Genomic DNA, 23873 nt, shown 5'->3' on the forward strand with positions numbered 1-23873 from the left:
GATCCAGGTCATTAGTGAATATCCTAAAGACCTAATACAATGAGTAAAATGGAAGTTTAGGTTTGTTTGCTTCTTTATAATCTTCTAGTTCCAGAAAAAGATTTTTTAAAATTCTTTATTGGTTAAAGTTATTACATGAATCTCCTTCCCCCCCCCATTGACCTCTCCCCTGTCACCCCTCCCCCAAGCACAAGTCCTCCCCCTCCCCCCCCAATGTCTGTGTCCATTGGTTTTGCTGATATACATGCATACAAGTCCTTTGGTTGATCTCTTACCCCCTCAGACCTCCCTCTCCCCCCCACAACTTCCCTCATAGGTTGTACAGTCTGTTCGAAGCTTCTATGTCTCTGGTCCTAGCTTTGTTCCATCAGTTTATGTTGTTCGTTATATTCTACAAATGAGTGAGATCATCTGATATCTTTCTCTGACTGGCTTATTTCGCTTAGCATAATGCTCTCTTATCCACCCAGAAAGGATTTTAAAGTGGCTGACATTTCCCCCAAATAAACATTTTTAAAGGGAACTGGACACTTCTCTTCATCACTAGCATTGAATGGTGGAGCCAAGCACTGCGTTTCTGAGTGCTGCTTCATGTGCATGGACATGGTTCACCACACATGCTGGATTCCTCATCGCCGTGTCAGGGCCCTTCCTGGGGAGGCCGCTCCCGATCCCTCTGCCAGGGGCGGGATGGCGGTTCGTCCTCCCACTGCATCTATGCAAACTGTGCACTGTCTGTCTAGGCTCCATGTGCCCCAAGTGCCCTCCCCTCGTCCCAGCTATTTTGGTCAGGTGTAGCAGGCAGGGGAAGGCCTCCTGCCTAGAGAGGGCCGCCCATGCCTTTTATTACACTGACCACCCTGCGTCGTACTGCTCTGCTGGCCACTGCCCCAGGCAAGAGCTCCTGAAGGTTCAGGTCTGTCTCATTCTCCTCTGCCAACCACACTGCTGTGCTCCGCCAGGGTCACTTCTCAAAGGAACACGGTGTAGGTGCTGCTTATAATTAAAGGGAGCTGGAGGGACAGCATTCACTCCCATCTTAGGATTGCATGCGACCCTTCTTTTAATGTAGTTGTGCTTACTTTCTGCACTGACAAAGGCCGAAAGGGCAGGGGAAAGGTAGGATTTAAAAACCGCCACGTAGCCCTAGCTGGCTTGGCTTGGTAGGGACAGAGCATCGGCCTGAACTGAAAGGTCCCAGGTTCAATTCTAGTCAAGGGCACATGCCCAGGTTGCAGACCCAATCCCCGGTAGGAGATCAATGATTCTCCTCTGATCCTTAATGTTTCTATCTCTCTCTCCCTCTCCCTTCCTCTCTGAAATCAATAAAAAATACTTTTTAAAAAAAATAATAAGTAAAAGCCGTTACTTACCTCCCAAAACAGTAATGAAACATACAAGTATTGCAAAATACCCAGGCACGAAAGTGTAGTCAGCCGACCTTCCACAGAGCAAATCCGGTGAGGTACGAGTACCTTTTATCTCCCAGAAGGTATCATTCATTTTCCACACTGCTTTTTCAGTCCTTCCTTGAGGAACTCCTAGGTGAGTTATTACTGATACTTGCACGGTTACACACCAGCCTGTGGTGATATGCAAAAAGGAGGAAGTGAGACTTGCCAGGAGCCCACGCACACACATCCTTTCTTTCCACTGAGGATTGGCCCTCACTCAGATCCCAGCTCATTTCTCACCACAGGGCACCCGCCCAGACCTCCGTTGCAACTTGTGCTCTGGGACCTCATGCAGGAAACAGACAGCAGTGTTAGTGCTGCTCTGCCGCTACCTGTCCCTCAGGGAGGGCTTGTGTGTGTGGATTTCTGCACTTCCCGCTGTTAGATATGGTGATGTGTTTGCCTTCCCCTCTGGACAGTGAGTTTCCCAAGGGCTAGGGCTGGATATTAATTTTCCTGAAGGCTGTGGACAGCCCATGGCACACAATAGGCTCTCCCTGAACATGTGATGAACCGAGTCTGTGAGGGGGCACTGCCTCCATGGGTACAAATCATTCTGGAATTCCCTTCTCCTACTGCAACCCCATGGCCCCTTTTCCTCTCTAGGACCCTCCAAAACCAGAATGGCAAACAGAAAACAAGGTCAAAGTTGAGTCACACCAGTTAGGTGGGGGGTGGTGAGGTCTACGAATAGCCCGAAAACAAAGGAAAAAACTAAAGTATGAGGTATCTGTGAGTGAATTAGAAAAAGTCCCTTCTCCTGACCACAGTGCACATGGCTTGACATGTGAACAATAGCCTGGTTTCAGCCTCCACACCCCCAGGTGCCGGTTCCCTTGTGTGGCACAGGACCTGCATGGCGGTCCTGAGAAGGACTCCTTCTGTTTTATTTTTCCTTGTGGCTAGTCTTAACCTGAAAACTCCTAGAGGCTCCTGAAGTATCCCCAATAATATTTAGAGCTGGCCTACAAACCACAGTGATTCCCATTGGAAGCAGAGGGTGGGCCAGAAATGAGAGTTAAAACGATACGTCTTCAAAGCACTTCACCTGTCTTTAGGTCCTTGGCATCGTTACATCCTGTATCTCCAGCTTCACTCTCAAATCAAGTTCTCCAAAAACTACCAAGACCAGCGGTATCTTTCGAGGCTCAGCGGTTCCAAACTGAAATCCAGATGAAGGCTGTTAAAAACCAAGAACAACGCTCACTCAGCCCTGCGACTGTTTGCCAGGGTCAGTACTGCCAACTGTTATCACCCTGAAAGCCATTTCCATGCCCCATTCCTATTGGTTTCTTGCCAACTCACTTTCATTCTGATTGGCTACATACACCACCCCCACCTCCAATCCAGAAGCAGCTAAGTGATCCAATTCCAGGGAAGCTTGTATTGCTTACTGCTCAAGCTGTGTCTGTACCAGCAACTGTCTTAACTGATTTTCCTTGCCTGACATAATAGCTGACCTAGTCATTGACCATGTAGACAGAACCTCCTCCTAAATTTTTAAAAAGATATACTCTGTATTTCTTTCTTCAACCCTAAGCCTTTTCAATACTGCCTTGTCTCCCCTCTGACTTTTTCATTCATCCTTTTCTATTTCCTTTTTCTATCACTCTTTTCTTTTCAGCGGGAGTTTCTCACTCCCATTTTCCTCCTTGACTCCTATTTTTCATTGGCTTTTGGTCCAACTTGAAGAAACAATCTCACCTGCTTTCATCGGAGAAGAAATGCACCCCAAGTTCTGTGATGCCTTACTTATACATTTTTGCCTCAACTCTGATCACAAAAAAACAAATTCAGTATAAATTTAACCCGATGAACATTAATCAATCTATAGTTTACTTTCAAGGAAGTTACTTTGTCATAATGAAATTCTACTCTCTCATTCCTATCTAACCCTCCGTGTTCACATGCATAAGCAGTCACGTGGCATCCAAGGTGAATGTCCCAGACGAAACTAGATATGCTGTCCTGGTGCTGGTTGTGTGCAGTGGGAGTGGGAGTGGGGCTGGGCTCTGGCACAGCACAGTATGGAGAGTGGGATTCGGGGCTCATTTTTGTAAAGGTGACCAAGCTCTATTGATGAATGGAGACCAGTGAGTTCTATGAGTCAGGTAGCACCCAATGAGAATTCATTCAACTCTTACTATCTTATAGGCTCTTTAGGTGTGAAGAGAAACAAGACCAAACCCCTACCCACAAAAAGCGCACGATTCACAAGGGGAGACAAACCTGTGAAAGGTTACACAGAACACAGCCTGAGGCTGTTAGCACCATGGTTACCCCAAAGCACGTGGATTCCTTCTCCCTAACGTGAGGGATACAGAGGCCGGGGGTGGGGGCTTACGGAGTGCTCCGCCCGCCCTGGGTAGGAACTGACTTTCTTGCTTTCAGCCGCGTTGAGGTATAATTGACATGTAAAATTATAAGACAGGATTGACTTTGGAGAAGTCAAGCTGGAGGCAAGATGGAAAACAGGAGGTGGTGTCTTAGTCTGCTTGGGCTGCTATATAATAAAAAAACTATAAACCAGGTAATTATAAGCAAAAAAACAAACAAAAAAAAACCAAAAAACATTTTTTTCTTTCTGTTCTGGAGGCTGGGAAGTCCAAGATTGTGGTGCCTGCAGATTCGGTGTCTGGCGAGAGCCGGCTTCCCAGATGCTATAACCTCACTCGGTGCTGGGGCCCAAATATGGGGTCCATTTATGGGGCTCTGCCCACATGACCGAACCACCTCCCCAAGGCCCCACCTCCTCGCCTATTGTATTGGCGTTACATTTCAACACGGGAATTTGGGAGAAACTCAAACACAGCAGCTGGTGAAAGAGGGGGAAGTTTGTAAGAATGTACAGCAAACATGTCAAACTCACAGCCCAGGGGCCTCACTGCTAATATTTTTGCTGTGGCCCAGCCAATATAACAGAATGTAAGAGATGTTTTAATAAAAATGTTGTAACTTAATTTTTACAACCTCCTGTTACATGTCATTAGAGGCCCAACGTAAGAAATCTGTGCAAGAGTGGGCCTTCCTTTCCCCAGCTGCCGGCCGAGGCTTCCCTCCGCACCCGGCCTTCCCTCCAGCCCTGGCTTCATCCGGGAGGACATCCAGTCTAATTAGCACATTACGCTTTAGATGATTAATCACTGCAATGTTTGATAATGACTGATTACTATAATCGTGTTGCATTCATGTCCCTTGTTCTCTTCTCCACTAATACCAGCAGCGAACATTTTAGCAGCCGATTGGCACCTCGTTAGTCTTGGGCTGACTTGTTTGGTGTGCGCAACAGGAAATGTTTCACTGTCAGACAATAAGAAAAATAGGTTTATTTGCGATACGCTTATTTGTGCAGTTATTCAGTGTCTGGTAAGTTAATGTTCAAGAAAGAATATTAGTTTTTATTAAAATGCTCTATTTTATGTTAACAATTATTTATTTCAGCCCTTTGTATTCAGCATGTCTCTATAGAAATAAACCTACATTTCTTTTTTTTTTTTTTTTAAGCTTTTTCTTTTTGAAAAAAAAAATTTTTTTCTTTATTGATTTCAGAGAGGAAGGGAGAAGGAGAGAGCGATAGAAACATCAATGATGAGAATCATTGATAGGCTGCCTCTGACACGCCCCATACTGGGGCCCGAGCCCGAAATCCAGGCACGTGCCCTTGGCCGGAATTGAACATGGGACCCTTCAGTCTGCAAGCTGACACGTTATCCACTGAGACAATCCGGTTAGGGCAAACCTACATTTGTATGAAAATTGAAGCTTTTGGGGTTTTTTTGAGGCCCACGTAAACTTAAACCTTGTTAATTTGGCCATGTTAAGTCTTTGAGATTGACATGCTTAATGTAAAGAAACCATAAGGGCATAAGGTGCCAATACAGAGAGTTTCAGGGAGTCAGCATTAGCAAAAAGATCGAAAGCTACACAATATCTGAGGATAACGGCTAAAAGGGGAATAAAGGAAAGAGGGGCTAACTTTAGGCTCAGGAGTCCCTCCTCATCAGGGAGACCACCTGCCCGGAGAGCAATATCATATCCAGGAGCGAGGCTCAGAGAACGGAGAATTAGAGTAGCGACAACAAACATGGCCCCAGGCCTTGTCCCAAATCACTGCAGCGCTTCTCACAGCACACAGGCGGGGAAGAACAGAGCAAACACAGCTCCTTCTCCATACTCCTCCCCAAACACCCACAGCGTCTGCTGTCCTTTTGCTAAGGCAACGGAATCGCTCAGCTACAAAAAGAGATCTCAAAACTTCAACTTTGAGAGACAAGTTTAAAATAGTGTTACCTCAAAACCGCAGCTGTGATGGAATTGCTTTTCTTTTCCTTCACCTCTGTAATGAAAACTAGCTTGCAGGGTAAGATAAAGAAGAGAAAGTCATAAGAAAAAAAAAACACAAATAAATGTGGTTTTTTAAAAATATTTTCTTTCTGTAAAACTTTTCCAGAAAGTCATAGAAGATTATATCAGGGGCTTCCGGAAATCTAGGGGGAAAAATTCCAAATATTCCAAATCACTAATATGAAACCAACTATGATATTTAAAAAACCTAGAAAATATAAAACAAAACAGAAGGAAGATGGATGTAGAGTCCAGGTATAATAGCTGCATTACCAATCCTACAGAATAGAAGACATCTACATATAAAAGTAAAGAGATTTATGTTTATTAATTCAAAGGCAGAATGAGGCTAAAGACAAATAAGAAGGTGTACTAAGAGACTATATGCCACCTTACAGGTAAATCTTAATTTGAACATAAAAAGTAATAGTTGGCCCTGACCAGTTGGCTCCGTGAATAGAGTGTCAGCCTGCAGACTCAAGGGTCCCAGGTTCGATTCCGGTCAAGGGCATGTATCTTGGTTGCGGGCACATCCCCAGTGGGGGGTGTGCAGAAGGCGGCTAATGTTTCTCGCTCATCAATGTTTCTAACTTTCTCTCCCTCTCCCTTCCTCTCTGTAAAAACATCAATAAAATGTATTTTTAAAAAGTAAAAAGTAATAGTTGTATGAGCTGAGGATCCTGACCCAAACTCCTCTTAATACTGCCTTACTTCAGAATGATATCCCATAGCTTTCCTTTGGAGAGAGGGAGAAAAATTTTGCCTCTGGAAATAGCCACTGTGTCTTCTCTTTAAAGGAATTCTCTAATTGAATGGACACTTCTGCCTCCATCATACAGAAGGTGGTTAGGTTCTGTGACCAGCTTTCAAAGCCTCCCTGTGGTTTGTGTGAGTGACTCGCACCCAAGCGCGCTCTGGAAGAAGCAGGTGGAGCTCACAGGCGCTTGCACCCGGGGGAGCAGTCAAGGTCAGAGTTCGGACGTGAGCACGCTGACGAGGGTGAAACAGAACAGGACTGATCCCATTTCATACTCAAACATTTTTATAAAACCCCACATCGATTTTCTCAGCTTCCGTTGTCATGTATAGGTGTGGCTTTACAAATACTGGCAGGAAATGTGGCTTTCTAAAAAAGATCTGCTCCGTAGAAGGCATGGTTGTGGCTTCTTTTCTGACCAAGGCTTAGGTTACAGACTTGGCACTTCTCACTTGACCTGAAAGGAAGCAGATGTTTAAAGGTCCATTTAATCAGTTTGCAATATAAAACACAAATGAAGACAGTTTGTACATTTTTACTAAATTTATTGGGGTGACACTGGTTAATAAAGCTGCATAGGCTTCAAGTGTACCATTCTATACTATGTCATCTGTATGTTGTATTTGTTGACCCAAAGTGGATATGTTCAGTGGATAGAGCGTCGGCCTGTGGACAAAGTCAAGTCTCCTTCTGTCACCATACTGCTGATATTCAAACCACTTTTTATCCCAAACTTACGTGGTGTAGATATTTTTAGGAAGATAGGAGTCACAATATCTTCCAACTGTTGTTTCTGCTCAAAAATCTCATTGATCAAAGCTTCCAAATGGGTTTCCAACCAGTCACTCCTTAAACGGCACGCATTGAGGATGGTATTCTAGAGGCAAACCCAGAAAATGCACTTAATTATTGAAAAACAAAACTCTGTACATCTCTACACCAGCACTGCCTACCAGAACTTTCTGTGACGATCTGAGTCTGCATTGCCCAATACAGCCACATGTGTAACATATATGGCCACTGAGTGCTAAAAAAGTGGCGGCTACTTCATGTGAGCTTCATTTTGCCTATGTTTTGTTGGTTTTATAAGAGATCTTATAAAGTGCTTTACAAACCACAAGTGAAATGTGTAACTTAACATGGTCCCAGACTTGGTGACCTCTATGCTTTAGAAATATTTAATTCTTGCCGAAACTGGTTTGGCTCAGTGGATAGAGTGTCGGGGTGTGGACTAAAAGGTCCCGGGCTCGATTCCGGTCAAGGGCATGTACCTTGGTTGCAGGCACATCCCCAGTGGGGCGGGGGGGGGGGGGGGGGGGGTGCAAGAGGCAGCTGATCGATGTTTCTCTCTCATCAATGTTTCTAACTCTCTATCCCTCTCTCTTCCTCTCTGTAAAAAATCAATAAAATATATATTTTTTAAAGAAATACCTAATTCTTTTCATCAGAAAGTCACAAGAAAATTCACAGAACATCCTGCAGAGAAATGCAGGAAACAACACCAAAACACATTCCGGATACCGAGTATATCTTTTGTATGAGTGTGTGTGTGTGTGTGTGTGTGCACGCGTGTGCGGGCTTGCTTGCACCCACATCCAACGCCGTACACTAGTCCACATGCAGTACTCGGTAGACAGCAAATATGGCAAGCTACCTTTATAGCTGTGCATCTTTTATACCATTAAGTAAACTGTGATACAATAATAAAAGTATGTAGTGGATATTGTCAGATACACTAAAACGCATGATATAGCAGGTCTGTTTTGAAGCACAATAATGAGTGTCAGTGGTCCTCTCCGAACAGAAGAAGACGCAGACAGACACCTTCAGGACTATTCACCCTGCTTCTGTGCCCTCCGGACCCCATCCCCTGCCCACCTCAAGAGGCTTATATCTTTGCTTTCCTTTTAAAATAGTTTTACTCCAGCCCTGACTGGAAGGGTCCCAGGCTCGATTCTGGCCAACGGCATGTACCTTGGTTATGGGCATATCCCAGTAAGGGGTGTGCAGGAGGCAGCTGATTGACATTTCTCTCTCATCGCTATTTCTAACTCTCTATCCCTCTCCTTTCCTCTCTGTAAAAAAATCAATAAAATATATTTTAAAAATAAAAATAAAATAAAATAGTTTTATCCCATCTGATGGCATCCCTAACAATATAGTTTGATATTGCTTGCTTTTGATTTATAAATTTATAAATTTTATAGATATATCAAAATCTATGTAGTCTTTGGTGAATTTTTTGCACTCAGCACAATTCTAAGATTCATTCATGTTGTTGGGTGAGATACTTAGTACATCTCTATGTCACTCTTTAATATGATGTCATTATTTATTTTATTTTGCTGCAAAAAGCTTTATTATTTCATTTGGTCCAGTGCATGGGAGGGGGCCTTAGGGTGGTTAAAAGAATGGCTAGTAGTTTCGGGGAGAGGCTCTGGCAGGAGGCAGACACCAGAGGAGGCAGCGGGGCCCCTCAAAGGCCTCTGGGCTCCAAAGGCTTCTAGTGGTGCCTGAGGGGGAGCCTTTGGAAGAGATACTCGCCAGCCCAGCCTGGGGGCCGGCAGCCTGTGGATGTTAGTCAGGTGTCGCTCATCTTCTTAATGCATGTCACCAAAAGTGGTTCTGCAGGAAGTGGTTCTGCGGAAGTCTCGGAGCTGAGGGCCTGCGGGTAGAACCCAGAGCACGCAGCTCTAAAAGGACCTGGGTCCGGTCCTCTCCAAGGCCAGGGTGGTTTCCACGGCGTCCTGAGCTCTGCCCACTCCTCCTGGGGAGGCTTCAGCTTGTCCTGGAAGACAATGTGGCCTCTGCGCTGGTTTTGCATCTTTAAGAGACACTCGGAGCCCTCGTGCCTCATCTCCGCCAACACTCGGAGGAACTGGCCCACGCCCTGCAGAGCAGCATCTTCCGTGGAAATAAAAGCCCAGTGAGAGGTAGGTGTGGGCGGCCCGCAGAGGCGGGGGCCAGGCGGTGACCGCAGCCTCCACTTCGGTGGGAAAATTCTGATGAATTTGGGAGCTCATGGTTGTTCTGGAAAATTCTGATGAATTTGGGAGCTCATGGTTCTGGAAAATTCTGATGAATTTGGGAGCTCATGGTTCTGAAAAATTCTGATGAATTTGGGAGCTCATGGTTGTTCTGGAAAATTCTGATGAATTTGGGAGCTCATGGTTGTTCTGGAAAATTCTGATGAATTTGGGAGCTCATGGTTGTTCTGGAAAATTCTGATGAATTTGGGAGCTCATGGTTCTGGGAAAATTCTGATGAATTTGGGAGCTCATGGTTGTTCTGGAAAATTCTGATGAATTTGGGAGCTCATGGTTGTTCTGGAAAATTCTGATGAATTTGGGAGCTCATGGTTGTTCTGGGAAAATTCTGATGAATTTGGGAGCTCATGGTTGTTCTGGAAAATTCTGATGAATTTGGGAGCTCATGGTTGTTCTGGGAAAATTCTGATGAATTTGGGAGCTCATGGTTGTTCTGCGATAAGGAGTTAAGGTAGAAAAGAAGTCGGTGTGCTGAAACCGGTTTGGCTCAGTGAATAGAGTGTTGGCCTGCGGACTGAGTGGTCCCAGGTTTGATTCTGGTCAGGGGCATGTACCTTGGTTGCAGGCACATCCCCAGTAGGGGGCATGCAGGAGGCAGCTGATCGATGTTTCTCTCATCGATGTTTCTAACTCTCTATCCCTCTCTCTTCCTCTCTGTAAGAAATCAATAATATATATATATTTTTTAAAAGAAGAAGAAGATGAAGAAGAAGAAGAAGAAGAAGAAGAAGGAGAAGAAGAAGAAGCTGGTGTGTTGGCTGGTCCCAGAGGTGGTTCTGAAGGTGGTGACTGGATAAGATGCTGGATGGTGGTCGGAGGCTGGAAGAAGGGGCATCTTTGGGTCTGTTCCGTCCAAACACTGTCGAAGCAAGAGACAGATCTGGGGCTGCCGAGGGCACTGCCTTTCATTACTTTTTATTAGTCCATCTCTTATCAGCCTTTAAGGAAGAAGGGAAAGAAGGGGAGGAGGGAAGGAAAATGGAAGGAGAAGAGAGCAGTAAGGACCGCCGCCTACCTCTAGAGTCTAGACTCTAGAGCATTAGTGTAAAGTGAAAGATATAAGGTGAAAATCTCAAAAGACTTCAGAACAAGCAATGATCGCAATGTAGTACCTTGTCTTCTTTGAAGAGTCTCCCTGGTCCCTTTTCTAATTCTGTAAGAGTTGTAGAGACCTTCATAATATATTTTCTCAAAGCCAGCCTTGCAGCTGAAAGAATAGACAGTAAGATGTACAAAAATAAGACAAAGACCAAAAAATATGCTCAACTGTTTGTAATGGACTGTTACAGAGGCAGAGCTTAAAGGGACTGTGTGGAGGAGATTTTTTTTGTGTGTTTGTTTTCATTGAATTTCAAGAAAGATAACAAAACCAGTTTGGCTCAGTGGATAGAGCGTCAGTTGGTCTGCGGACTGAAATGTTCCAGGTTCAATTCCGGTCAAGGGCATGTACCTTGGTTGTGGGCACATCCCCGGTAGGGGGTGTGCAAGAGGCAGCTGATTGATGTTTCTCTCTCATCAATGTTTCTAACTCTCTATCCCTCTCCCTTCCTCTCTGTAAAAACATCAATAAAATATATATATATATATATATATATATATATATATATATATATATATATATTTTTTTTTTATTATTATTATTATTTTTTTTTTTTTTTTTTTTTTTTTTTTAAAGAACACTAATTCCATTCATGGGGCTCCACCCACATGTCCTTATTCCTGCTGGTCTCCCCCACCCCCTAAATACCATCATTTGGGCATTAGGATTTCAACATGTGAAATTCTAGGGACTCAAGCATTCAGATCACAGCAATTTCTTAACCCCTCTCACCTCAGTTTTCTCATCCATAAAATGTAAGTAATATAATACAGACCTCACGGAGTTGTAATGATTAGACAAAATGTAGTATACTGCATACAAATATCTTGGCACAGTGCTTGGTATACAGTAAAGCACTCAATAAGTTTACATGTCATGCTCCTCCTCAAACTCTATAAGTGACTCCCTATTGGCTACTGAAGAAAATACAGGGCCTTCCAAGGTCTATCTAGCCACAAGCTATCTTAGCTTTATTCACCCAGAGAGTCTATCCATTATTTACTTCCTGTTCCCACTGTCCCCGGATGTCAACATGACTCACTCCTTCAGTTCCTCAGGCCTCTGCTCAGGCATCATCTTATCAGACAGGCCTTTCCTGATTGCCCTGGATAAAGTAACACACTCACTCGTTCCTCCACTTGCGGGCCATGCCATAACCCCTGACAGCTCTACTTTGTTGTTCTCCATAGCACTCCATAGATATATTTTCTATTTTCTATGTCTCCCCACTAGAAACTCTATGAACATAAAGATTTTGTCTTGTGCCTTCTTGTATAATATATGCATTCTGAGTTCCTTGAACAGTATTTAGCACATAGGAGGTGCTCAATAAATATGTTATATGAATGTTTACACAGAATTTCTTGCTTATTATGTTTTCTCAATGTAAGATGACTTGTCCTCCTACCAAAATTCTACTCACTCTTCAAACCTGACTTAAATACACGTCAGTGAATCTCCTAATTGTCCCAAGTAAAACTCATTGTGCTATCAGCTGTTACATGATTATAATTTGATTTAGCTCTCATTTTACAATAGTCTACAGTATCTTGGAATTTTTATTAACTTATTCTTTGCTTCTACCTCTAGATTGTAAGATCCTTAAGGGCAGGATCTCTGTCTAATCGTCTTGGCAAATGCCATGCCCCCTCACCATCTCATCTTTTTTTTCACATACCATGCCCATTTCCCACCCCTCACCCACTACCTAATAGTACCACATTGCTACCAAAAGGGCATAGGTTAAAAAGGGGAGGTACTTTTTAAAAATATATATTTTAATTGATTTTTTACAGAGAGGAAGGGAGAGATAGAGAGTTAGAAACATTGATGAGAGAGTCATCCATCAGCTGCCTCTTGCATGTCCCCTACTGGGGATGTGCCTGCAACCAAGTTACATGCTCTTGACCGGAATCGAACCTGGGACCCTTCAGTCCACAGGCTGACGCTCTATCCACTGAGCCAAACCGGTTTCGGCAGGGAAGTACTTTCTTTTCTTAACCGTTTGAAAGGAAGAATATTTCAGAGTGAAAAACAGAAGCGATTGTAGGTTGTGTAAAATGGCATGGCTACAGATATTTTTAAAGTAGATATAAAACAGCTATCCTTGAGAAGAGTTGGAAGGGATATAGTTAAATTGTTTCCATGAAACTCCATTAATATGATTATAGTTTTAATTAATTAGCTAGCAAGACATTAGTAAAGTCTTCATTTTTTTCCCCCATATAAGTAGCTCAAATAATTCTAGTATAAAGTAAGAAAAAGTATCCCCGGGTGACTGGCTAAGTAACACCTTTTAGTTCCAATGTGGTTATGATGTCACTGACTCTGTCCATGAATCACTCTGACTGATGATGTCACAATGATCAGCAGTCTTTATTGTGCCAAGTAGGAAGACAACCTTCAGTATTCTCATTTACTAGTGCTCAGGGCATTCCTGCTCTGTCTCTAACCAGAGTTTTGGCCAGAGTTTTTTTTTTGTTTGTTTTTGTTTTTTAATGTCCCAATTGAGAAAGATGTTCATTCAAGGTCTACCCCTGATTTTTTTTCTGTTGTTTGTCTGCTTATTGAGGGAAAGTTCCTGCATTTGTGATGGAACTATTTGGGCTAAGGTTGGATGGGAGATACTTCCTGAAGAAATGCTGTATCTAAAAGTTGAGCCGGCTCCATCTCACTGTTTACCTTACCCTATGGACAAACTATGGTGCAATTTTTTTAATTTGGATGCAATTGCGAGTCTTGTACATCTCGTGTTTGTTTTAGGACAAGCTATCTCTCTAATCCTGCTTGCTTTATCTGTGCATTACCTGTGGATGAAGTGGAAGAGACATAAGAAAGAAGTAAGTTAACGATGCAAATAGTAATAGTCATAGGATATCAGAGTTTAAAAGACAAGATTACCAGCTTCTTTGAAAGAAAGTACAGTTTCTTTTTCCTCTCTGCAATCTTCCGCAGTCCCCACCATTCACCCCCAGCATCTAGCACAGTGGCTGGCATATAGTAGGTGCTCAACTAATCAGTATTAAATTAGAAGGTCCTTAAAATAACCTAGTACAATCCCCCCCTTTCAAGTTACAAAATGCATCAAGAAAGTAATGAGCCACGATGAGTAGAATGTAGAGGAAATGAAGTTATTATACCTTTCTGGGCCCAGAGGTAAGTCATCTGATCCTTCTCAGCTGCCTCACCAATAAAATGAAGGATGTGGACTAAGATATGTTAGATTATTTCCAGGTCTGTCTAAGAAGGCTAAGTATGTGAAAGTTGGCATGTATTTTTTAAATGGACTGTAAACTAATGTGTAATGTTTGGATAACTTTCTGGGAAATGGCACTCTTTAATTTCCTACTGTGCCAATAACACCATATTTTGAGGCAATCTTAAAAGCTCATTGACTTTTACAATAAACATATTGCTAGGAAATGGCCCTGATGTTGCTGCCTTATACTTTGAAGCTGTTTAGTGAAGGGAAATATTTTTCTAATATTCAAATAACTTCTCCCAACAGGATGCTCTCACCATAATAAGCACCTTTTAAATGTTTGTTGTTGATGGTAATTATTATCATCGTCTTTCACAGGGGATACACGAAAGAGCATTTCTTCTGCCCTAAGACCTGTTTTCTGTAATGACCTTTCTTTCCTATCCATAAGTAATGCATGGTGTTCCAGCATAGCTATCCAGAAAATTTCATTTGAACTACAGTAAGAAAACAACCTCTAATTTCATGTGCTTTCCCCCCTGTTAGCTGAAAAAACAAGCCTCCATAGACATAGTTAGTAATGAACCAGAAAGCCAGTCCATCAATGACATAGACCAACTGCTCTACAAACTGTTGGCCACGACGTCCATGATGAGTGAGTTCCTGGACCAGAGGGCCCAGTGTCCTTCGTCTAAGAAATTCAAGCACGGAAAGCTCAAGTGTAAGAACCGAGGAGGAACCAGAGGACACCAGAGACATGTGCAGGTAGTTGCGTCCAAAATGGAGACCACGCAAAGCGCCTAGGAGAGAACTCGTATGAGGTTCAGCATGGTTCTCTGTGAGCCCTTCTTATTTTTTTTTTTTTCTTGTCACATTCTTTACTGAAACTTTTCAAAGGAGCCCAGAGTGAAGATATTTCTATTCAGCTGAAAAGACATCTGTACTTACTAAAGTACTGGTGAAAAGATGGTCCACAGTCACTGCTTCAGATTTATGTATTTTGTTCTTTTTAATGCATCACATTACAAATCATTAATTGATCTGTAAATTAGAATCTTTAGTGTTTTAATAAATCTCTGATTTAAATAATATTGGTGACGTTCCTTGCTTTCCTGAGCAAATGTTATGGCCACAAGAAGACTTAATTTCTCATCTCAGATGCCCTTTGCTAGAATAGTATGAAAGTATCAAGTAACAGATTAATTTTTAAAATATTTTTTCCATTTTTAGTATAATAAGTGATGAATTGAGTATCAACGTGTTTTTCTTTAATTTGAGTTTTGTTGCTCAGATATCTCAAATTTTTTTTTTTTAACAAAATGGTTACCATATCTTCCAACAAATACTGGGGCACTGATCTGAGACTAGGACAGAAAGTTTGATTACAAACATGAAAAATCCCAGAAATATATACAAGATCTAAGGCTGGGTAGAGAGAGTTCTACCTTAGGAGGGGCATCTGTAATACTGTCTTCAATAATATTTAAAAATCAATCCTTGGCCCTAGCTGATTTGGCTCAGTGGATAGAGCGTTGGCCTGGGGACTGAAGGGTCCTGGTTCAATTCCAGTCAAGGGCACATGCCCAGGTTGCAGGCTCAATCAATCCCCAATAAGGGGCCTGCAGGAGGCAGCCAATCAATGATGTTCTATCTTCTCTCCCTCTCCCTTCCTCTCTGAAATCAATAGAACTCTTTTTTCAAGTTTATTTATGGTTCCACTTTCCAGACTTTCCTCCTTCCATGCTTCCTTAGCACAACTCTTCCCACATTCCCACAGACGTTTGTTCCATCCCTTGGGCATTTTGAACTATCAACTCATTGCCACTCAGAGAATGCTGATGTATTTTTCTTTTAATGGAGGATTCTTGAACACTTAAAAAGTGTCCAAACCTTGAAAATCCAAAGAAATTTTTTTCTAACAGTGGAATTTTCAGCAGTGTGGAGAGGACTCTTTGGATTAGGATATCCTCAACCCCTTAAACCTTTCCAGATGCCTCCTACTCTGATCACTAGGACAGGGAATGGGAGTGACATACATTTGAAAGTCTGAATTAAACAAACGTGGAATGTGGAATAGGTTGTGTTTCTGACATTCCAGAGCTACGTGCACTTGAAGCACCAATCCTTACAATTCTATCACCGGTCTGCAAACAGAATAATAGTTGATAGTATTGGCACCTTTCATCTTCATCACTAGGAAATGATAGGTATCATTGCCCTGAGAAAACGTAAGGACCCAAATAGAACAGATTGATATTAGGGAGAGGAAAACAATAAAGCTCCACACACACACGCCTCAAACTGTTTCTTTTCAGAAAAGTAATAGCACAATTTGTCCCTGGATTGTGTTTCTTAAGTACTAGGGGTCATTCTTCAGAAATGGGTGGGGTGTTGTGGGTTGTTGTGTGTGTGTGTTTGTTTTTTTGTTGTTGTTGTTTTGGTTGGTTTGTTTTGGGGGGGGGGAGGTTGTCCAAGGTCACATAGGGTTCAAGTGGAGATACCCCTACGTAAACTCAACAATCTGAGGCAAGAGCCCATGTACTTATGCTTTTATTACTCTGCAGCTTCCCTGTGCCAACTAGGACTTGTGTTCCAGTAAAGCAGTCTTGTCTCTGTCCTTCGTACATGCCACTTACTTTCACTCCCAGCTCTTAGAGTTAGTTCACGCCCGTTTCCTTCTATTGTATTTTCAAATCCCACCCGTTCTTCAAGGCCCAGCTCACCTCCCGCATGCATGACTTCATGACCTCCGTCCACTTCAAAGCACATATGATGATCTACTCTGCTGATTTGAACCCTTCATCATAGTCTCTCCGATATTGTTACTGATATGTACCTAACAAATGTCCAGAGGGCAGGAACGACCTATTGTACCTACGACAATGCTCAGTGAGCATGTACTAAATGCTTGCTAAACACACAAGTGCAAATTACTGCATAAAATGAATGCCACGAACTTCATATTTACTAATTGTTCAACCAATGTTTGTATGCATGCAAATCTCTAAGCCATATTCTACAGGGCTGTGGAAATGACATAGACAAAATATTGGTATGGCTTTTTGACCTTGGTTGGAAGCACGGCACACATACAACTGGACCAGTCAGCTTAGTACTGGTTCAATTGTATGTGTGTGTCCTTACCTGCCCAGTCCAGGAATTCAACGCACTCGGTCTGGGAATACCGAGCAGCCACATCTCGAGCCAGCTCTTTCCGGAAGTTCAGAGCTTCTATGTCAACATCCAGTTCCAACACGAGCACTTTCAAAGTTTCCAGATGCCCCCAGGCTGCAGCGCAGTGTAAGAGCGTGTAACCTGACAGACAGCATGAAGACGGTCAGGCCAAACGGACTGCACTCTTCCAGATTCGTCATTGCAATAATAGTATTGAGCGGTTACCGTCTACCCACTTGCTATGTACCGAGGACTGTGATATTTATAAATCTGATTTGATGGTTACACCCTATGAGGGAAATCCAATTATTAGCTCCATTTTGCAGATGAAGAGAAATACAAAATGATGAGATAACTTGCCCCCAAGTCGCACAGCAAATAGTGAAGTCTGAGTTCTTAACTACTATGCGGTACCGTATCAGCATGTGTATACACACACACACATTCTTATCTATGTGTGTATACATTATATATGCAAAATATAAAGCAGGCACATTCTATTTATCCACCTTTAGGTAGTAATAAGTAATACTGATGAGATTAAAAAAAAAAAAAAAAAGGCAAAATACCTCTGGCTGTGTTGTCATTCAGATTCATGCCATATTTTGCCAAAACTCTAATCACTTCACTTTGCCCAGCCATGCAAGCTGCATACAACAAATTTCTTCCGACAATGTCTTCTTCCAAGAGGAGGTGTTCGGTCTGGTCATAAAGAGGGTTCTCTGGATCCTCAAAAATCTTCTGCAAACTGTCTACATCCCCTGTGAGAATGGGTTGCAAGAGAGGATTAAGAAGGCCCATCTTTACCTTCTCCTTCCCTTTCTCCTCCTTCTCCTCCTCCTCCTCTTTATGCTCCTCGTCTTCCTCCTCTTCTCCTTCATCAAATTCTTCTTCTTCTTTCTGTGAGAAAAGTTCTGATTTTTCTGAACCCTCTGAGTCTGGGGCTTCTTCTAGATCCATTAACTCCAAAAATACCTGAGACAAAGAGAGAGGGGGGGGAGGGGGAATAAAAATCTACTCAGACAAATTGTCATTTATTTATTGACTGATTCAGCCAGTCCACTGACAATGTAGATGGGATGAAAATTCTTAACTGGCTTAAAAGTAATTATAATATATCTCATCCATTCAATTAACAAAGTTTATTGCGCACCTACCATAAGTCAATACAGTCGATGCACTGCCTGAATACATTCTAAAATGCTGAACGTGTGATATACATAGTAAATTCAATAGGAACAGCACTATGGATAAGGACAATGGGGGGTGGGGAAAGGGCAGAGGGTGGGGTGGGAACCTGGTGGAGGAGAGCAATGGGAGCGGGGGGGGGGGGGGGGGGGGAAGAGGAACATTTGTAATGTTTAAAGGAACATTTAAAATTTATTTTTTTAAAAAATAGGAACAGCAGAGAGCAATGCAGGCTAGACTCATTGGGGAAAGATTGAAAGAGGATGTTAGAGAGAGACCCACTTCCCTAAACATGGGTCATACTGGGGAGAAGTGAAAAAATAGTTGCATCATTGGAGCCAGATTATTAAGACCTTAAAAAAAATTAGTCACTGATGTTCAGACAGAATTCAGTCTCTCAGTAATGGGTACTGAAAGCTTACTAATATACTAAGTGCTATATAGGCATTCCATAAATTACGAAGAAGAATCAACTTTATTTCCTGCCCTAAACAACTTAGTTTTTTTTTAAGGGACAAAAGGCGACCTGTGCAAAATAAGTGTGATAAAAGGTGGTAGATGCTAAGTACCTTATCACATGAGATGAAGTGTTATGGAAATTTACAAGGGGCAAGATTAATTCCAGTTGGAAGGCTTAACAGTGCTCACGCTGGCATAATTCGTATGAAATTGGGAATGATACAGAGAAGAGGGCCTGGCCCCTGCATATGTGTGAGAGAGCTTGTAGCATCACTGTTCACAGAGCAAAAAGCCTGGGTGGGGCGGACAGTGCCCATTAACAGGAGCACAAACTGTGACACAGTTACACAAGAGAGTGCATAGTAGTTAAAACGACTACATTACAGGGACACTCCATGTGGTGGGCAGCTCTGACATGGCTCCCAAAGCCGCTCCCCCTGCACCCTGGTATGCATGCCTTCCTCGTGAAGAAGGCAGGACATGGTGATTCTGTTCTAACGGGAGGGGATGTCACTTCCATAATGCACTTACAACAGGCAGGACTTTTGTCTTGTTGGCATTCTGTCCCTGACTCTTCTCGCGTTCTATGTTGGAAAGAGACATGGGCAACCTCTCGCCCAGAGCCAGTAAGGAACCGAGGCCCTCAGTCTACCAGCCCAGAGGACCTTAAACTCACCAACCACGGAGTGAACTTAGAAGTGGGTCTGCCACCGTTGAACTTTGAGGTAACTGTGGCCTCAGGCAACATGCTTTTGTGAAAACGACTTATTGACTTCTTGTGGGAAAACAACCCATCGGCTTTTCCTTTGAATTCTCAAGCCGGAGCTCTTTGGGGGCTGCTGAGGCACTAACAGTAGGCAGCCACGTAGGTCATGGTCCTTGCCCCGTTGGCCTTTAGAGTCTAGTGGGGAAGACTCAGTGAGTCAGCGATGACCAGGATGTGGGCTATAATGGAGATTAGCAAGGGGTGTTTTGAGAGTAGAGAATGGACATCTAAAGTAGACTCAGAGCTGGCAGGTCCCGGAAAGGCTTTCCAGAAGAGGTGGCCCTTCAGTTTTGAAGAGCAGGAGTCTTACTAGGGGGAGAAAAGGACAGCCTGGGCAACAGGAGTAGCATAAACAAACAGCGAGGAGGCAGTCAAGGCAGCTGAGGTGGTGGTAGTCCCTTGTCCCGGCTCTGGAAGGTCCCCAGGGCTAAAGGTCCAAAGGGGAGGCCTGAGGAAGAGGACCGTGAGTGGCAGGCCTGCAAAGAGGGGCAGAGGGGGCACCAGAGTGCGCCTTTTGGCCTGAATCCCGCAGGGACCTCCCTGATCCCTGAGGCTGCCCACGAGGCGGGACCGGCTCCGCACAGCACAGCTCGGGACAGAGGCAAAGCTCCCTCCCGCCAGCCCCTCCCGCCCAGCAGCCCGTGGGGAGGTGCCCGTTCCCCACACGCCCACCTGGGCCCTGGACACCCCGTGCGCACTCTCAGCTCCCGGGATCCCGGTCCGCGGTTACCATGGCGACGGCTGCCGCTGTACCCAGCGGTCAGAACGCGGGGTGCGAGGATGCGCGGGCAGGCGAAGAGGGACGGTTAAAATCTGAATGATTAACATCGCTGTGCTCGGAAGGTGGTGTGCGGGGGTTTTTCTTTATTTTGTAAGTTTCCTGTCATACGGTCTATATTTGTTTTAGAACAAAAAAATAAATAAATAAAGAGTAAGGTGTGCCCCGTTGGTAGCTTATCTTTGGCCTTTAAATGGAAGAATTTTCCAGAAATAGGAAGATGCCACCTAAAAACGACGGAGGATAGTAATTATAATGGACAGCTTAGTCTATAGCTTTCACCTATGGCTAGGGGCACGGTCACCCAGTGGCATTTCCTGAGGCCTCATAAGTGGCAGCTATGGCAGGAGTGGAAGGAACTTGGTGTCTCTCTCTCTCTCTCTCTCTCTCTCTCTCTCTCTCTCTCTCTCTCTCTCTCTCTTTCTCCCCCTCTCTCTCTCCAGTTATTTAAGACCCAAAGCAGATGGTTTTTAAAGGGGGAGTGGGGTGGGCAATGGGACGAGATATCAAAAGCATGTGCCCTCTAGTCCCTCGCCTGGATTATAACTGCCTTGTGGGTTTTCCAGGCTTGCATTGTATGTCCACTCTCACTTGCTCACTTTTTTTTATTTAACGTTTGAATCCCTTGCTCCACGGCCTTGCATGGTAACCCTGGCATCGTGGCTGCCTTTAGGAGGGGCCGTCGCTCTCCGAGCTTAGGAAGCCATGCTAGTGGCATGTTTGTACTGTCTCCTGAGATCTTTGCCGTGGCCGTTAGGTCCCGTCTCCCAGGAGAGAGTTAAGTCTCCCCTATTCAGCTTTGCATTCTGTCCCCTTGTTCCGGCACCTTCCAAAGCCAGCCCTGTGTGTACTCCGCCAGATGTCTCCATTGTGAAGGTTCCACTTGTTCCCAGCTAGTACCCTGTCCTGGGCAGAGCAGACTTGCCAATATTGAGAGTTTAATCTTCTCTGAGGCTCTGCTACTCTCATGATTAAGTCCTGGATCTGGTCCTCAGCTTACAGAAGAAGAGAGCCCCTGTATTTGTTACCTAGGAAATCCTTTGGCTTTCCTGCTCAGTGTTAGTGTGTGGGTTTTTTTTTTAAATATATTTTTAATTGATTTTTTACAGAGAGGAAGAAAGAGATAGAAACATTGATCAGCTGCCTCCTGCACACCCCCTACTGGGGATGTGCCTGTAATCAAGGTACATTCCCTTAACTATTAATAGAATCGAACCCGGGAACTTCAGTCCACAGGCCATGCTCTATCCACTGAGCCAAAAATGGTCAGGGCTGCTTAGCGTTTAATAGCCAATTTATCAACCTATTTCATTAAACAGCATCACGTGAGCTTAGCAACAGCCCACCCCTATTTCTTCTATATATCTCTCTGCCTGATACATTGCACCCCTGACCAGAATGTTTCCTCCCTTCAGAATATACAGTTTGCTGAGGGCAGAGCACCAAGAAATCTGGCCAAAATCACAAAGCTAGTCAGTCACAGGGCTGGGATTTGAAACTATGGGTGTCTAGAACCAAAGGCCATGCATTCTCCACTACAAGTTAATTAACAAAAGGTATTCTTTCTCTTTCAGAACCAACTGGACAAACCTTTGAAGATCCCGCGTGAAGAACCGTTAAAGGAAAATCTGGTTACGTTTGTGTTTAACTTGTATATTTATTAGGAAACCACCAAGTGTTTCACTGATATTACTGAAATTGTATCCTCTACTCTACCATTCCTCCCCCCCCCTCCCCCCTAAATATATAGTAAAACTCACATGGCTACGTGCTGTGGAAAAATCGGGCAAATAACAAATTTAAAAGTTCTCTCCACCCTCAAAAGTGTTCTATTAGTACCTGGTGGTTAATATTAAGTGAAAGGGCAAGTTGACACATAGCCTTAGAATCCTGGGTAAAACTCTGGTATCTTGAAAGTTCAAGTGTGGGGACTCCCCAAGGTGGAGTCTATTTCTGATGTGGCTGTGTATGCTCAGCAGTTTGCACATAGTCCGGGCCTGATAGATATATGTGGACCCCATGTGTCCGTCAATGTGCCTTCAGGAGACTCACCTGCTACAAATAAATCAAAATCCCTAGCTTTCTGTGACTAGGCCCATCTTTCTATTGCCTTCAGCTGGGGAAAACAAGGAAGCGATGTGGATGCTTCAGCCAAAAACCTTTATGCATAGCCACAGACAACAGGGTGGTGAAGGCCTGGAGCGAAGGGGGAGAGGGGAAGTGGCAGGTGGGGTGGGGGGCTGAAGGGGGATTATGGGGGGGAAAGGGGGATATATGTAATACTTTCAACAATACAGATTTTTTTTTCTTTTTTTAACAATACAGATTTTTATTTTTATTTATTTATATATTTTTTAAAGGAGGCTTCAGTATTCAAATACTGCCAGTTCGGCGGTGAACTCGCCAAGTAGTCACTTTCGGGATAGAAAGAACTGGATGCAAAGGAGAGCCGCGTCGGAACCTCTGGGCGGCAGAAGCGCGTTCCGGGGGAAGGATTTGCGATGAGGACCACTTCCCGCCGCTGCACCGGGCGAGCGCCGGGGAGGAAGTAGCTGGAGGAGCGGCATCCTGCCGGCGCTAGCGGCTGCAGAGGCGGAGGCGGAGAGGCGGCGGCGGGCGGACCGGGCGGACCGGGCGGGCGAGGCTGCGGCAAAGGGAGAGGAAAGTGTCGGAGCCGGTGAGTGGGCCGCCTTGGCGCGGAGGCCGCCCCGGGCCGCTGGGAAAACCCGCGCTTCCAAGTCGCCGAGTCCCCGGGCGGGTGAGGGCCGAGCTTCGCCCGCCGCCTGTCAGTCGGCGCCGAGAAGGGGCAGCTGGGGCGCTTGGGGCACCAGACCGCACCCCAGCCGGCTGACACCCCCTCCGGAGCCCCGGAGGCGCAGGGCTGCCCGCCTGGGGGCTGGGGCTCCTCCGGGCAGTGCCCCAGACAAGGGCTGACATAGGGAGGGGCGCCCCGTTTAACCCGGGGACCCAGCGAGATCGTGCCCGGGGGTGGCGGACCGTGCTCCGGGGACAGGGAGGGGCTGGGAAGGAGAGTGTTAATGTGGAGCGGCAGCTTCTCTGGGCTGTGAAAGCGGAGTCGTTTGTTTTCAAAGGCAGATGCCCCCCTGCCCCTGTCCCTCCGGGACCAGCCATGGCTTTCGGGCCCGTTGGTAAGCCGGCCGCTCCCTGTTCTCCGTGCGGAGCCGCCTGGGCAGCTGGCGAGCGCCCTGGACCGTGAGGTCCGAATGCACCGCCTCCCGGCGCCGCGGGAACGGACGAACCCGGAGATCAGACTGTAGCGCGCGTCCCCGCACCTCCCCTCACAACCGGTTCAGATTGAGGATAGTCATCCATCGCACAGGTGCTAGGTAAAGGTTATGGCTGTGCATCTGCAGAAGGCCTGCAATAACAGGCCGTGAAACGGTGTATCGCTGAGAAACAGTTTTTATTAAGTGACTGCTTTTCTGTTGTCTCAGGTTCGGCTTTAGCGTGTGGTGAAGGGTGCTTTTCATGGTGCATGGAAGGAAAGCCAATGCGCAGGTAGGCCTTTCACTGAAATCCAGCTCGTAATAATCCGGGGCTTCGTTGAAATGTTTTTTTTTAAAGTTTACAAATCTGTTTTAAAG

At 44.7% G+C, this 23873-nt stretch overlaps 4 protein-coding genes across 4 annotated transcripts in view; 2 read left to right on the top strand and 2 right to left on the bottom strand.

The window, feature by feature from the left end:
* Positions 1-1503, bottom strand: part of SLC9C2 (solute carrier family 9 member C2 (putative)) — a gene marked incomplete at its 5' end in the record, with an annotated part of 49179 nt that extends 47676 nt beyond the window's left edge. The window contains one exon of the mRNA XM_084866524.1: positions 1374-1503. Coding sequence (XP_084722650.1) covers positions 1374-1503 — 130 coding nt within the window. The remainder of the gene's footprint in view (positions 1-1373) is intronic.
* A 3810-nt stretch (positions 1504-5313) lies between these two features.
* Positions 5314-23759, bottom strand: ANKRD45 (ankyrin repeat domain 45; the record flags this gene model as incomplete). The annotated part of the gene is made up of 6 exons (XM_084866525.1): positions 5314-7432; positions 10715-10809; positions 17048-17218; positions 17647-18052; positions 22673-23330; positions 23572-23759. 6 exons carry the CDS (start codon positions 23757-23759, stop codon positions 7202-7204), a joined length of 1749 nt encoding a protein of 582 aa, XP_084722651.1. The 3' UTR covers positions 5314-7201.
* On the top strand, positions 12656-14986 carry TEX50 (testis expressed 50). The gene is made up of 2 exons (XM_084866027.1): positions 12656-13541; positions 14450-14986. Exons 1-2 carry the CDS (start codon positions 13200-13202, stop codon positions 14705-14707), a joined length of 600 nt encoding a protein of 199 aa, XP_084722153.1. The 5' UTR covers positions 12656-13199; the 3' UTR covers positions 14708-14986.
* Positions 22796-23873, top strand: part of KLHL20 (kelch like family member 20) — a 38045-nt gene continuing 36967 nt past the window's right edge. The window contains exons 1-2 of the mRNA XM_084866020.1: positions 22796-22945; positions 23724-23787. Coding sequence (XP_084722146.1) covers positions 23765-23787 — 23 coding nt within the window. The 5' untranslated portion in view covers positions 22796-22945; positions 23724-23764. The remainder of the gene's footprint in view (positions 22946-23723; positions 23788-23873) is intronic.

The sequence above is a fragment of the Pipistrellus hanaki genome (genome assembly GCF_964339955.1).
Source record: "Pipistrellus hanaki genome assembly, chromosome: 18".
NCBI lineage: Eukaryota > Metazoa > Chordata > Mammalia > Chiroptera > Vespertilionidae > Pipistrellus > Pipistrellus hanaki.